This window comes from Thalassophryne amazonica, chromosome 6, assembly GCF_902500255.1.
Source record: "Thalassophryne amazonica chromosome 6, fThaAma1.1, whole genome shotgun sequence".
Classification (NCBI taxonomy): Eukaryota; Metazoa; Chordata; class Actinopteri; order Batrachoidiformes; family Batrachoididae; genus Thalassophryne; species Thalassophryne amazonica.
This window is the reverse complement of record NC_047108.1, coordinates 102,863,046-102,875,923: the sequence shown is the minus strand read 5'-3', so window position 1 is coordinate 102,875,923 and position 12,878 is coordinate 102,863,046. Positions and strand designations below refer to the sequence as shown.

Genomic DNA, 12,878 nt, shown 5'->3' with positions numbered 1-12,878 from the left:
GGATGGAGCGGGAGGAGAAGGCCGTGACGGCTGTATATTTAGCTTAGCTTGTTTTGGAGGCATCTTTACCGGGAAGAGGTTGGCGGTAAATTGAAGTGAAGTAATGGTGGCGAAACAAACACACAGCAAAAAACAAAAGAAAAAGAGAAAAAATTAAAAAGAAGAGGAAAAGTGTGCCTAAGATTAGTTTTGTAGAAATAGTTGCAGGAGCTCAGAAAAACGCGTCCTACTCCATGAGTCGCTGCACCGGAAGTCCCCGTGGTATAGTTTTCAACATGAATGGAGCATTTTTAAATTTTGACCCCTGTGTAATTCTTCAATTGACCCCTACCTGGCTGCCTATTGAAAATTTAGGTGGCTAATGTGCTTTTACAAAAGAGTAATGTCTAAGGTGTATGTGTGCCAATTTTGGTGCTTGTTTCCATAAATGAACAATTGTTACAGTTATCTGCTCCACTAATAGTGTTTGACACCAATATAATCCCATCGGCTCCTCTCTCTCCGGCGTGCACACAGCCGAGTGGCGAGCGTATATTACCGGCAACTGATTGGGACATTTCCTATTATGTCATCTTGTACTTACGTGCTTCCTGGTGATAGTCCGAACATCATTGACATATTCAATCTTTCCCTCATGCTTGATCATCCCCACAGCGATGGAATCCTCACATATCTCTGAAGCAATGTAGCGCTTGATCTTAAAGCCTAGGTCTTTGAGCACCAGGTAACCTGTTACACCACAACAGGTACAAGTGCATCGTTAACTCAGACAACACATTCACTGTATGCAAAAAAACATCTGTAAAATACAGTTTTCTTCTCTTCTTCTGAATATCAAAAACACACAAGTGAAGTTGACGTGATGGAACCAACCTGTTGCAATGCCATCAAAGAGTGAAAGCACCTTCATTGGTCTGCGTTTGGGGGCGGGGATGGACGGGTAAACTCTGTGAGGCTCCTTTAATGAACATAAATAAGTCATCAAATTGGACGTTATGTGCAGCATAGCTTCAAACCTACAACCACCCATGAAGTCACTGACAGGAAGCATCAGACGGACTGTCACACAATGCTCCAAACTGATTTAAATCTTACAAACATTCTTTGTCTCTATCAGAGATTGCTGTGATTAGAAATTCCACAGGGATCAAATTTCAAGTCTTCAGCCATTTAAGCTGTATAAGGTTCCCACCTGGGAATTCACTGCCGTCCACAGATTCCATCCCTCCCTGCATGACCTACACCTGATCAGCCTAATAATACTAACAGTTTCTGCTAACAACTCCCAGCTCTTGATCATCTCAACACATCTGTTTGACTTAATCAGGTGTGGCTTCAACAAACACTAAAACTGTGCAGGGCAGGTTCGCTAGTGACGGTCCATGGCCAAACTAGAAGGTTTTTCTAAAACCACACAAATCTATATAATTCTCACATCTACCAATTATAGACCTTTCTATTCTTTGTTTGGTATATTGCAAAGAACAGCAATAAAACAAAAAATGCTTAACTCCCGTTTAATAGGTGTTGAATCCCATAGCGCACCAATGCTACTAAATCATTTTAATGCTGCACAGAAATTTCAGACACTGCAAGCAAATAGCCATTCATCAAAACAATGCCAAACAGCTTTGTTATTATTATTAGAGCAGATGAAAGGGCAAGCAGGTTTACTCTTGGTCATTTTCCCTCAGTACGCAGTAGAAAAGAACGTTGAGTTTGTAGCTGTTCCTTGATCAATTAATGCCCAATGACCCAATGAAAAACAGCATTAGGGAGTAAAAACTGGACCTGTCTTGACTTGGGCCATAATTACTGGAATTTGACGATGCCTAATTCAGCAGAACCCCTGGTTCGAGGCCATCCATGCCCTATTTTCCATGTGCATCTAGAATTAATCTAGCATCAAACTTGTGCTGAATCAACATTCTGATCCATACATGATCTGCTATGAGGGCCCCGATCAAAATGGGAGACGCCAAAAGAAATTAGCGCGAGACAAAACTTACTTCAACATGGATAAAAAGTATATCAGACTTTACTGGTATCACTGATTTTACAGTTGATCTGTTATTAACACAACAGTCTTGTATCTCCTTTTACAACCCTTTCTCCTTTCTGACAGTTTTCTTAAACATGCATCTTTTATACCACATTGAAATGCAAAATACTTTTTGTATAATAAGAAATACCATATTTTCCAGTACATATGTACACCGCACCTGTAAAAAAAAAAGGGCCTCTTCAAGAGGAAACATGCATATATACATCTCACTGGTGTATAAGTAACACCTTTTTTTCTGTATTATCACCCCTTTAATTTGGGAGTCTCAACACTAGATGAAAAAAAAAAAAAAAAGACCTTCAGAACGGCAAAATTCAGTGCACAAATCTATCCATAAAGCAAGAAACGTCTGTGTGTGGGTATGCGGCTCACATATCTCTCTGACTGCTTTTCAGATCAGCCTCAGCTTTCAGATGTGGCTTGCGCCTGGCACAACAATGCGCATACTTTATTATGAAAATTTTAGGGATTAATTTTCAAAACTTTTATTTTGAAACCTTTATTTTGATTAACATTGTACCATTTTTACTTCCAAGATGGCGCAGCTCGCTGATGTTACTGGTAGCAAAGTTAAACAACATCAGATAGTTCATGTTGCTCACACCGTTTCACAATAAAACATTTAATCCCAGCAAATACTTTTACTGTGAAAGGCATGCTGTCAGTATTCCTTGCGACTGAGTTTAAAATGACAAAACTGAGGAGGTGGGGTACTGATATGCTGTTTCAAATAGTCTAAATGTTCTGTTTCATTTTGTCTGACCAATGACCTGTTTAATAGGAATCCTTTTATTTTCATATAATTGATAATAAAACAGATTTTTTTTAAACAATATGAAATACTATATTTAAATTATAATATGATATAACATAAGTACACCTCTTTCCACATCCCTCCTTCAAACACAGCCTCATACGACCATCCATGAGAAATCTACTTAAGCTCCCAATTTTCTATAGCAGTACAAACTTCCTACGGGCACTGCACTAGTTTCAATAATGCATAAATTCTAACTTGGTGACATTTTCCCTTCAATAACGCCAACATCTGATGACAAACACTTCTGGAATGTAAACGAGGTGTCCTGCTCAGAGTAACTTTAGGTACTTACAAATTCCATGGCACTGTTGTTGGCAAAGAACTCCTGCACCTTCTTGCTCCAGTCTGGCCTCAGTTTGAGTTGTCCATCACAATTTGTGGGGTTGCACATGTAGCAGCTCCAGGGATCGATATCTTTCAGTTCGTCAAAAGTTCCTGAACCCACCAGAATGTCCAGACAGTCCTTACAGAAACATCTGGAGACGAAAGAAAAAACTGACAGTGATGTCCAACACAAAGACAAACTAGATTAAAAGTGCTCAGAGAGCACAGTGGCACCACAGCCATGTTCCGAAGTATCAGGCACATAGAGAAAATAGTACCTGACTTTTAAAACAGTCAAGTTCATAGACAATAAAATATATGAACTCATTTTCATACACTTAGACATTTTTCTATATATGTATTAGCATATATATGCAGCCAGGTGATATATTCCATTTTTGGCATTTCTTTGTTGTTGATGAGAAAAAAACACCAGACTGAAATATGAAACAAAATAAAAATGTGATGATGAGAAGTCTCCAGAAATCTGACAGTATGTGTGTGTGTATTGGAATATATTAAATAATCCCTTCAGTAAGAAACAATAAGCACTGAACATCAACATAATGTGAGTGGAAACACAAGTATTTTATACCTGCAGCAGCTGTCGTTGCCACACAGAATGACCTCTGTGCCTGCACAGCACACAGTGCAGTACGACTGGTAACCATCTTCATCATAGCGATACAGGGTCTCTGTGAAGTTGTCCTGCAAACACGCACAGGGCAGTTTCGCAACATTTGAGAAATTAATAGCCAGTCTTTTAAGTAAGCAAATTAGACCGTCCTCATCTCTGTCTGCTTATGTCTGGGACCTCATAGTACCACATCACCCCAATAGAGCGCTTAGCTCTCAGACTGCAAGCTTACTTGTAGTTCCTAGGGTTTGTAAGAGTAGAATGGGAGGCAGAGCCTTCAGCTTTCAGGCTCCTCTCCTGTGGAACCAGCTCCCAATTCAGATCAGGGAGACAGACACCCTCTCTACTTTTAAGATTAGGCTTAAAACTTTCCTTTTTGAAAAAGCTTATAGTTAGGGCTGGATCAGGTGACCCTGAACCATCCCTTAGTTATGCTGCTATAGACTTAGACTGCTGGGGGGGCTTCCCATGATGCACTGAGTGTTTCTTTCTCTTTTTGCTCTGTATGCACCACTCTGCATTTAATCATTAGTGATTGATCTCTGCTCCCCTCCACAGCATATCTTTTTCCTGATTCTCTCCCTCAGCCCCAACCAGTCCCAGCAGAAGACTGCCCCTCCCTGAGCCTGGTTCTGCTGGAGGTTTCTTCCTGTTAAAAGGGAGTTTTTCCTTCCCACTGTCGCCAAGTGCTTGCTCACAGGGGGTCGTTTTGACCGTTGGGGTTTTCCGTAATTATTGTATGGCTTTGCCTTACAATATAAAGCGCCTTGGGGCAACTGTTTGTTGTGATTTGGCGCTATATAAATAAAATTGATTTGATTTATGAAAACCCATCTCTTCTCCTTGACGTTTGACACCTATTAAGACACTGACTTCATTTATTTGATTTTATCTTTTTGCTTGTTATTGTATGGTTGTTATTTTTGAGTCATGTTTTAAGGATTTTAATTATTGCGTCCACCAAGGATGAAATAAAATCATCGGTGTTCATTTATTTGTTTGTCTCTTTGCAGGATTACGCCAAAACTACTGCACGGATTTTGATGAGATTTTCACCAGAGATAGATATTTGTCTATGAAAAACTTCATTACATTTTGAAGGTGATCCGGATCTGGATTCTGGATAAAGATTTCACTTTATGTAGGCTTTGGAGGATTACGTCAAAACTACTTCACGGATTCTCACCAAATTTGCAACATAGATAGATATTAGGCCATGGAAGACTCCACTGAATTTTGGAGGTGATCCGATGTCGCCAACTGACCCATTCCCCGGCCTTCACTATACATGCGTCATTGACTGACTTATGGTATAGAAATAGAAGACTTAACAGTATTCCCTGAAAACTCCCTTCTGTCTGATCATTTCTTAATAACATTTACATTTACTCTGATGGACTACCCAGCAGTGGGGAATAAGTTTCATTACACTAGAAGTCTTTCAGAAAGCGCTGTAACTAGGTTTAAGGATATGATTCCTTCTTTATGTTCTCTAATGCCATATACCAACACAGTGCAGAGTAGCTACCTAAACTCTGTAAGGGAGATAGAGTATCTCGTCAATAGTTTTACATCCTCATTGAAGACAACTTTGGATGCTGTAGCTCCTCTGAAAAAGAGCTTTAAATCAGAAGTGCCTGACTCCGTGGTATAACTCACAAACTCGCAGCTTAAAGCAGATAACCCATAAGTTGGAGAGGAAATGGCGTCTCACTAATTTAGAAGATCTTCACTTAGCCTGGAAAAAGAGTCTGTTGCTCTATAAAAAAGCCCTCCGTAAAGCTAGGACATCTTTCTACTCATCACTAATTGAAGAAAATAAGAACAACCCCAGGTTTCTTTTCAGCACTGTAGCCAGGCTGACAAAGAGTCAGAGCTCTATTGAGCTGAGTATTCCATTAACTTTAACTAGTAATGACTTCATGACTTTCTTTGCTAACAAAATTTTAACTATTAGAGAAAAAATTACTCATAACCATCCCAAAGACGTATCGTTATCTTTGGCTGCTTTCAGTGATGCCGGTATTTGGTTAGACTCTTTCTCTCCGATTGTTCTGTCTGAGTTATTTTCATTAGTTACTTCATCCAAACCATCAACATGTTTATTAGACCCCATTCCTACCAGGCTGCTCAAGGAAGCCCTACCATTATTTAATGCTTCGATCTTAAATATGATCAATCTATCTTTGTTAGTTGGCTATGTACCACAGGCTTTTAAGGTGGCAGTAATTAAACCATTACTTAAAAAGCCATCACTTGACCCAGCTATCTTAGCTAATTATAGGCCAATCTCCAACCTTCCTTTTCTCTCAAAAATTCTTGAAAGGGTAGTTGTAAAACAGCTAACTGATCATCTGCAGAGGAATGGTCTATTTGAAGAGTTTCAGTCAGGTTTTAGAATTCATCATAGTACAGAAACAGCATTAGTGAAGGTTACAAATGATCTTCTTATGGCCTCGGACAGTGGACTCGTCTCTGTGCTTGTTCTGTTGGACCTCAGTGCTGCTTTTGATACTGTTGACCATAAAATTTTATTACAGAGATTAGAGCATGCCATAGGTATTAAAGGCACTGCGCTGCGGTGGTTTGAATCATATTTGTCTAATAGATTACAATTTGTTCATGTAAATGGGGAATCTTCTTCACAGACTAAAGTTAATTATGGAGTTCCACAAGGTTCTGTGCTAGGACCAATTTTATTCACTTTATACATGCTTCCCTTAGGCAGTATTATTAGACGGTATTGCTTAAATTTTCATTGTTACGCAGATGATACCCAGCTTTATCTATCCATGAAGCCAGAGGACACACACCAATTAGCTAAACTGCAGGATTGTCTTACAGACATAAAGACATGGATGACCTCTAATTTCCTGTTTTTAAACTCAGATAAAACTGAAGTTATTGTACTTGGCCCCACAAATCTTAGAAACATGGTGTCTAACCAGATCCTTACTCTGGATGGCATTACCCTGACCTCTAGTAATACTGTGAGAAATCTTGGAGTCATTTTTGATCAGGATATGTCATTCAAAGCGCATATTAAACAAATATGTAGGACTGCTTTTTTGCATTTACGCAATATCTCTAAAATCAGAAAGGTCTTGTCTCAGAGTGATGCTGAAAAACTAATTCATGCATTTATTTCCTCTAGGCTGGACTATTGTAATTCATTATTATCAGGTTGTCCTAAAAGTTCCCTAAAAAGCCTTCAGTTAATTCAAAATGCTGCAGCTAGAGTGCTGACGGGGACTAGAAGGAGAGAGCATATCTCACCCATATTGGCCTCTCTTCATTGGCTTCCTGTTAATTCTAGAATAGAATTTAAAATTCTTCTTCTTACTTATAAGGTTTTGAATAATCAGGTCCCATCTTATCTTAGGGACCTCGTAGTACCATATCACCCCAATAGAGCGCTTCGCTCTCAGACTGCAGGCTTACTTGTAGTTCCTAGGGTTTGTAAGAGTAGAATGGGAGGCAGAGCCTTCAGCTTTCAGGCTCCTCTCCTGTGGAACCAGCTCCCAATTCAGATCAGGGAGACAGACACCCTCTCTACTTTTAAGATTAGGCTTAAAACTTTCCTTTTTGCTAAAGCTTATAGTTAGGGCTGGATCAGGTGACCCTGAACCATCCCTTAGTTATGCTGCTATAGACGTAAACTGCTGGGGGGTTCCCATGATGCACTGTTTCTTTCTCTTTTTGCTCTGTATGCACCACTCTGCATTTAATCATTAGTGATTGATCTCTGCTCCCCTCCACAGCATGTCTTTTTCCTGGTTCTCTCCCTCAGCCCCAACCAGTCCCAGCAGAAGACTGCCCCTCCCTGAGCCTGGTTCTGCTGGAGGTTTCTTCCTGTTAAAAGGGAGTTTTTCCTTCCCACTGTAGCCAAGTGCTTGCTCACAGGGGGTCGTTTTGACCGTTGGGGTTTTACATAATTATTGTATGGCCTTGCCTTACAATATAAATTGCCTTGGGGCAACTGTTTGTTGTGATTTGGCGCTATATAAAAAAATTGATTGATTGATTGATTGATTTCAGAATGTCAGCAGCAATTCACCTCGTTTCTGCTTCAAACTGCACTTCACTCATCATCTATCTCAGCGACAGATATCTGAAGCTTTAATAGAAGAATCATGTCCACATAAATTCAGCATTATTTCATAATAAAAGACGGGGGAGCGATCAGAGTGCCACAGCAGCATGTCTGAGACTGACACTCTGAGTCTCTCTTCACCGGAAGCAATCAAAGGGAATAATGGGATTATTAACCATCAGATGACAAGGTAAAACCTCTTAAATCATTCTGAAGTCAGTTTCAAGCAGAAACAAGGCCATTTTAAGCAGCAACGAGGCGATACTCTGTGACATTTTGAAATGACCGACGCACAGTGAACGCATCAGCTAGCAGCTTGTGTAGCCTGACGCTCTGATCGCTTCCTGTTTTTTTAATGATGAAATAATGCTGAATTTATATGGAAATGATTGTTGTACAAAAGCTTCAGATATCTGTCGCTGAGATAGATGATGACTGGAGTGCAGTTTGAAGCACAAACGAGGTGATAATCACTGAACCGCGGCTAATGACGCATGCACAGTGAAGGCTGGGCAGACCGATTTTTAGGGGGGACCGTTTGGTCGGCGACACCAGATTCTGGATCAGGATTTCACTTTGTAGACTTTTAAGGATTACTTCAAAACTACTTCACAAATACGACATCACGATATAAAACCAAGATCAGGAAGACACCATTTTGTTTCATCTTGTGAATTAAATATCAGATTGCAACATTTTGATCAGTCAGGCCATTGAGGAGCTGTATGCAATTATTGCATTGTGTTGTGGAATCTGGATCCAGGTAAAAGCTTTTATTTTGGGTCCTCGTCAACCGTTGGCAGACGTCTGAAATCTCAGATTGCTGTTGTTTTAGTTGTATTTTTTATTTATTTTACAATTTTATGTCTTATGTGAACTGTTATGTCTTTTATGGTGATTTTTATTTATTCTTCTGTACAGCACTTTGGTCCACAGTGGTTGTTTTAAAGTGCTTAACAATTAAAGTTGGTTGGTTGGTAAGTGAATCAAATCGTGAGACTACTTCGTGAACTGTGGATGTGGAAGGTGCCTTTCTGAGACTGTACAGCAGCATACAGAAAACTGCACTTTCAATGCTGGCTCAAGTGCTTGTCAAATTTTGTAAATACTGATGAAACTCATCTTAAATCTCAGCCATCCTCTTAATCTTTAACCCCGCCCTCACCATAATCGACACCACAACAGTCTTACAGTGATTTCAGACCATCCACGTGCACACAGCAATGTGAAGGAGACACGGGCTGGGCTGGAAGTGAGTAACACAGACCTGAATAGTTTACCAAGTTAATTATTTACCTTGCATTTAACACACAGACCCCCTTCAAACAGCGGGTGCTGCACCACAATCTCTGACATTCCACAAGACAAACAAAACTCTGAAAGCACAAAGCAATACATTAGAATTAAGCATTTTACAATAATATCACAGAAAAGCCAAAATCAAAATGACTTTCTCTAAACTAACACAAATCGCACCTTCAATTGTTTGTCCTTTCTTGTTGATGGTTTCTATCATGGATTCTGTAGAGTAGAATGTGTAAAAATGACAAAAACTACAATTTATTACACACGTCATGTTTTTATTCTTGTTCGTGTTTGTTGCTATTTACAGCGCTAAATAAATAAAACCACACATACCTCTACTGTAGGTGACGTTAACTGCGTTTGCCTTATTTTTATAAACATATTTCCTTTTTGCTGGCGGCTGGTAGTCAGACAGGACCGAGTCAGAATCAAGATTGGCTGCAGATTCTACCAGGAACAAACGAAGACAATTATTTTCACAAAACTATTTTAAACTACCGAGCAGAAATAGGAACTCCTGCCAGCCAAAACAAACCACTACAGGACTTTGAGTGTTATCAACAATCATTTGCCATGTTGGATGATAAGCAGGCAAAAGAGACTATTCTCAACCTGCAAGGTCACAGCGTGCGAGACAATTCAGTATTTTCTGGGATTAAGGAACATGTGCTTGAGGACCCTGAAAAGACTGAAAGAGTTTAGAGAGAGAGAACAAAAAACTGCCAACAAAAAACACTACATAAAAGCAGTGATGGAGACAAGAAGAGCATATTTACAGTGCAGCAGAACAGACCAAACAAACCAGAACGTTCTAGGTTCAAGACCACTCGTGTCCATTCTCCATGTAATGTGGAGCTGCATAAGGAAGAACATCTAGCGTAAAAACATGTGCCAAATCAACTTGCTGATCCAAGTCTGATTTGTTGTGGTGACCCCGAGCAAAAAGGTTGAAAAAGTCAAAAGACCTTACTATAGGAATTAATAGGAAGAAACTGGAAATTTACCAAATTGCAGGTTAGCCTATAAATGGTAGTTAAAAACATCTTGCAGCAGAATCTTTGTAAAACAAACAGATTTAATGCAAATTCAGTTGAATTTCTACTACTTCTGCACTGTGCTTTCCACAATCACATCACGCACATGACTGGGTTATTCAGTACTGTCAAAGCCACACTACTGCATTTGACGCCCATGGTGTCAAAATACAACCCCTCATCCTTGTTGTGACACTTGACTAATGGAACAAGTTGGAGGTTACCTGCTGGGGTGAAATACAGTGGTGACTTTGTGTGACCAATGGGTGTTACAGTAACCATAAAGGCCCAAGAGGAACCCTGAACATGAAACAGCTAATGGAGCTAATGAAAGAAGAAATCCTCAATGGCAGATCAAGCGAAGGAGGTGATGGCTTGTAACCCAATGGCTGTGAAGGTGGATGAAGGTTGCAGCAGGTCCTCGGACTCCGATTGTCTGGGACTTCCCAGCCATCGGACCAGGCTAAGGATCTGTCAAGGACCGTGTGTTTGATAGTGGTGCAACAACATTCCCACATTAAACAAGCACAAGAATAGGTTTAATTTAATTCATTTAATTTAATGTAATTTATGTAATTTATATTGCGACAAATCACAACAAAGTTGCCCCAAGGCGTTTCACACAAGTAAAGTCTAACCTTACCAACCCCTAGAGCAAGCACACAGGCGACAGTGGTAAGGAAAAACTCCCTCTGATGAGTTGAGGAAGAAACCTCAAGCAGACCAGACTCAAAAGGGTGAATCTCTGCTTGGGCCATGTTACCGACACAATTTACAATACGATTACACAGGAAATTGTAGGAATACATGCTGGTGCACAGGACGGGAGGCTTGCAGAAGAAGACACCCACTTCCACTTCTGGATGGAGCCGCACCTCAAACAGAGAGAAAAACAGAATCAGGCATCAGAAAGACAACAAATACAGTGCAATTTTTCAGCATTAAGCAACAAGAAAAACAGAAGAAATAGTAAAGTGATCGCCGGCCACTCGCCCTAAGCTTCACAAACAGACCCAGACTTTAGTTAAAGTTGAGGCCGTGGCCCGCTCTGTTTACTCATAAAATTAATTTACAGTAAAAGGGTAGGTAGCATAGTACCATACCATGACAGTATGCTAGCCATATGAAAGGGAAAATAAATGCATATTGGTCTGGACTTGAAAGTCTCTACAGACTCTGACTGTTTCATTAATGCGGGGAGATCCAAGGTCTCTACATCAGCCTTGGATGAAGAATTCCACCATCCTGTCTAGAAATCAATCAAGAGACAATCTTCTTCACCACCGTGGGATTGCCACCACTACATTTGAGCCCAAGAACTACATCCAGTCGAGTATGTTTTGATAATATTACTGGGGTAAATATATGTGTTCTATGGTATTAAAGTTTAACAAGAAAATACTAAATCAAAATGTCTTAATATAGTAGCTAGCCAGTAAATCAGTTAACGTTCTACTCACAAAGCCAAAAAGTCAGTTTTTACATTTGTATTAGAAATTTTTGCATGCATGTCTGCTTATGATAAAACAAAATGTTTATATTCATGTTTGTCTATGATACAGTTTCTATAAATTACCCGAAATCTGCAGTTAATTACCGTAAAAATACTGTATATACCTTATATCCAAAATTCACATATATTCCCTTTAACTCCCATGGAAGGTTTTCATGTACATACCAGGAGGCAAGAATCCATCAGGTCCTAAAGGCAGAAATCCTCCAAAAGCCCAGTCCAGCATCATCATCAGCTCCTTTTCTCTGTTTCCTTCTGCCTCGGTAAAAGACTTCCCACATCGCTCACTGGCCAACTGCAGAAAACACACTGTGATCTTAGGTGTTTGTTGCAGATATCACAAACATCTCCACACATTTCTGAGCAATCTGATACATCATACCTACAGCATCTTGGATGTTTACCATCCTGACAGTGTTCCTGTCTGCAGGGTCAATTCTCTCAGCTGTTTGTGTTGATAAGTCACAGAGTCACTCAGAAATGACTGTTGTGGCCAAAACGTATTTCACTCAGTTGTTTCAAAGTTCGCTGATACTTGTGTGATGAAGTTGGTGCTCCAGCAGAAATTACTTGCAACACTTTAACATGAGTACTTCTGAAGTGGTCAGTGCGCTTGGTTTCAGTGCGGAAGGTTCCCAGTTCAAACCTCATCCCTGCCACATTTCTCCAGTTGCATCAGGAAGGGCAAAACTTGTGCCAAATCAAAATGTGGCTCCACCTTGGATCTGCTGTGGTGAACCAAAGTAAAAACAAGGGAACAGCCGAAGGGACTTACTTACATGTAAACACTAGGATGTATTATTAGTGGTGGTGGGCCGTTATTGGCGTTAACGTGCTGCGATAATGTGAGACTCTTATCGGACGATATAAAAAATATCGCCGTTAATCTATTCTCAAAGTTGGGCTGGGAGCTGGGCCTGTGCCTCGAAGCTTCGTTTAACGTTGTAGTACATATGCCAGGCCTGTGTGTGGCGCTGTAATGTCCCCAGAAAAACAAATAGAAGAAGTAGAGCAAGCGCTAATCAAATTAGCACAAAAGCTACAGCTTTCCAACGCAACAAACAGGGAAATAAAGCCTTTTAGGAAA

The 12,878-nt window shown here is 40.1% G+C and overlaps 1 protein-coding gene across 1 annotated transcript in view; it reads right to left on the bottom strand.

Annotated features, from left to right (window-relative positions):
• dnmt3ba (DNA (cytosine-5-)-methyltransferase 3 beta, duplicate a) overlaps window positions 1–12,878 on the bottom strand; it is a 69,223-nt gene that overhangs the window by 11,559 nt on the left and 44,786 nt on the right. The window contains exons 13-20 of the mRNA XM_034173017.1: window positions 11,957–12,086; window positions 9,578–9,691; window positions 9,416–9,460; window positions 9,236–9,315; window positions 3,805–3,917; window positions 3,178–3,361; window positions 874–958; window positions 584–729 (exon numbers count right to left, since the gene is read on the bottom strand). Of these exons, the coding sequence (XP_034028908.1) occupies window positions 584–729; window positions 874–958; window positions 3,178–3,361; window positions 3,805–3,917; window positions 9,236–9,315; window positions 9,416–9,460; window positions 9,578–9,691; window positions 11,957–12,086 (897 nt within the window). The remainder of the gene's footprint in view (window positions 1–583; window positions 730–873; window positions 959–3,177; window positions 3,362–3,804; window positions 3,918–9,235; window positions 9,316–9,415; window positions 9,461–9,577; window positions 9,692–11,956; window positions 12,087–12,878) is intronic.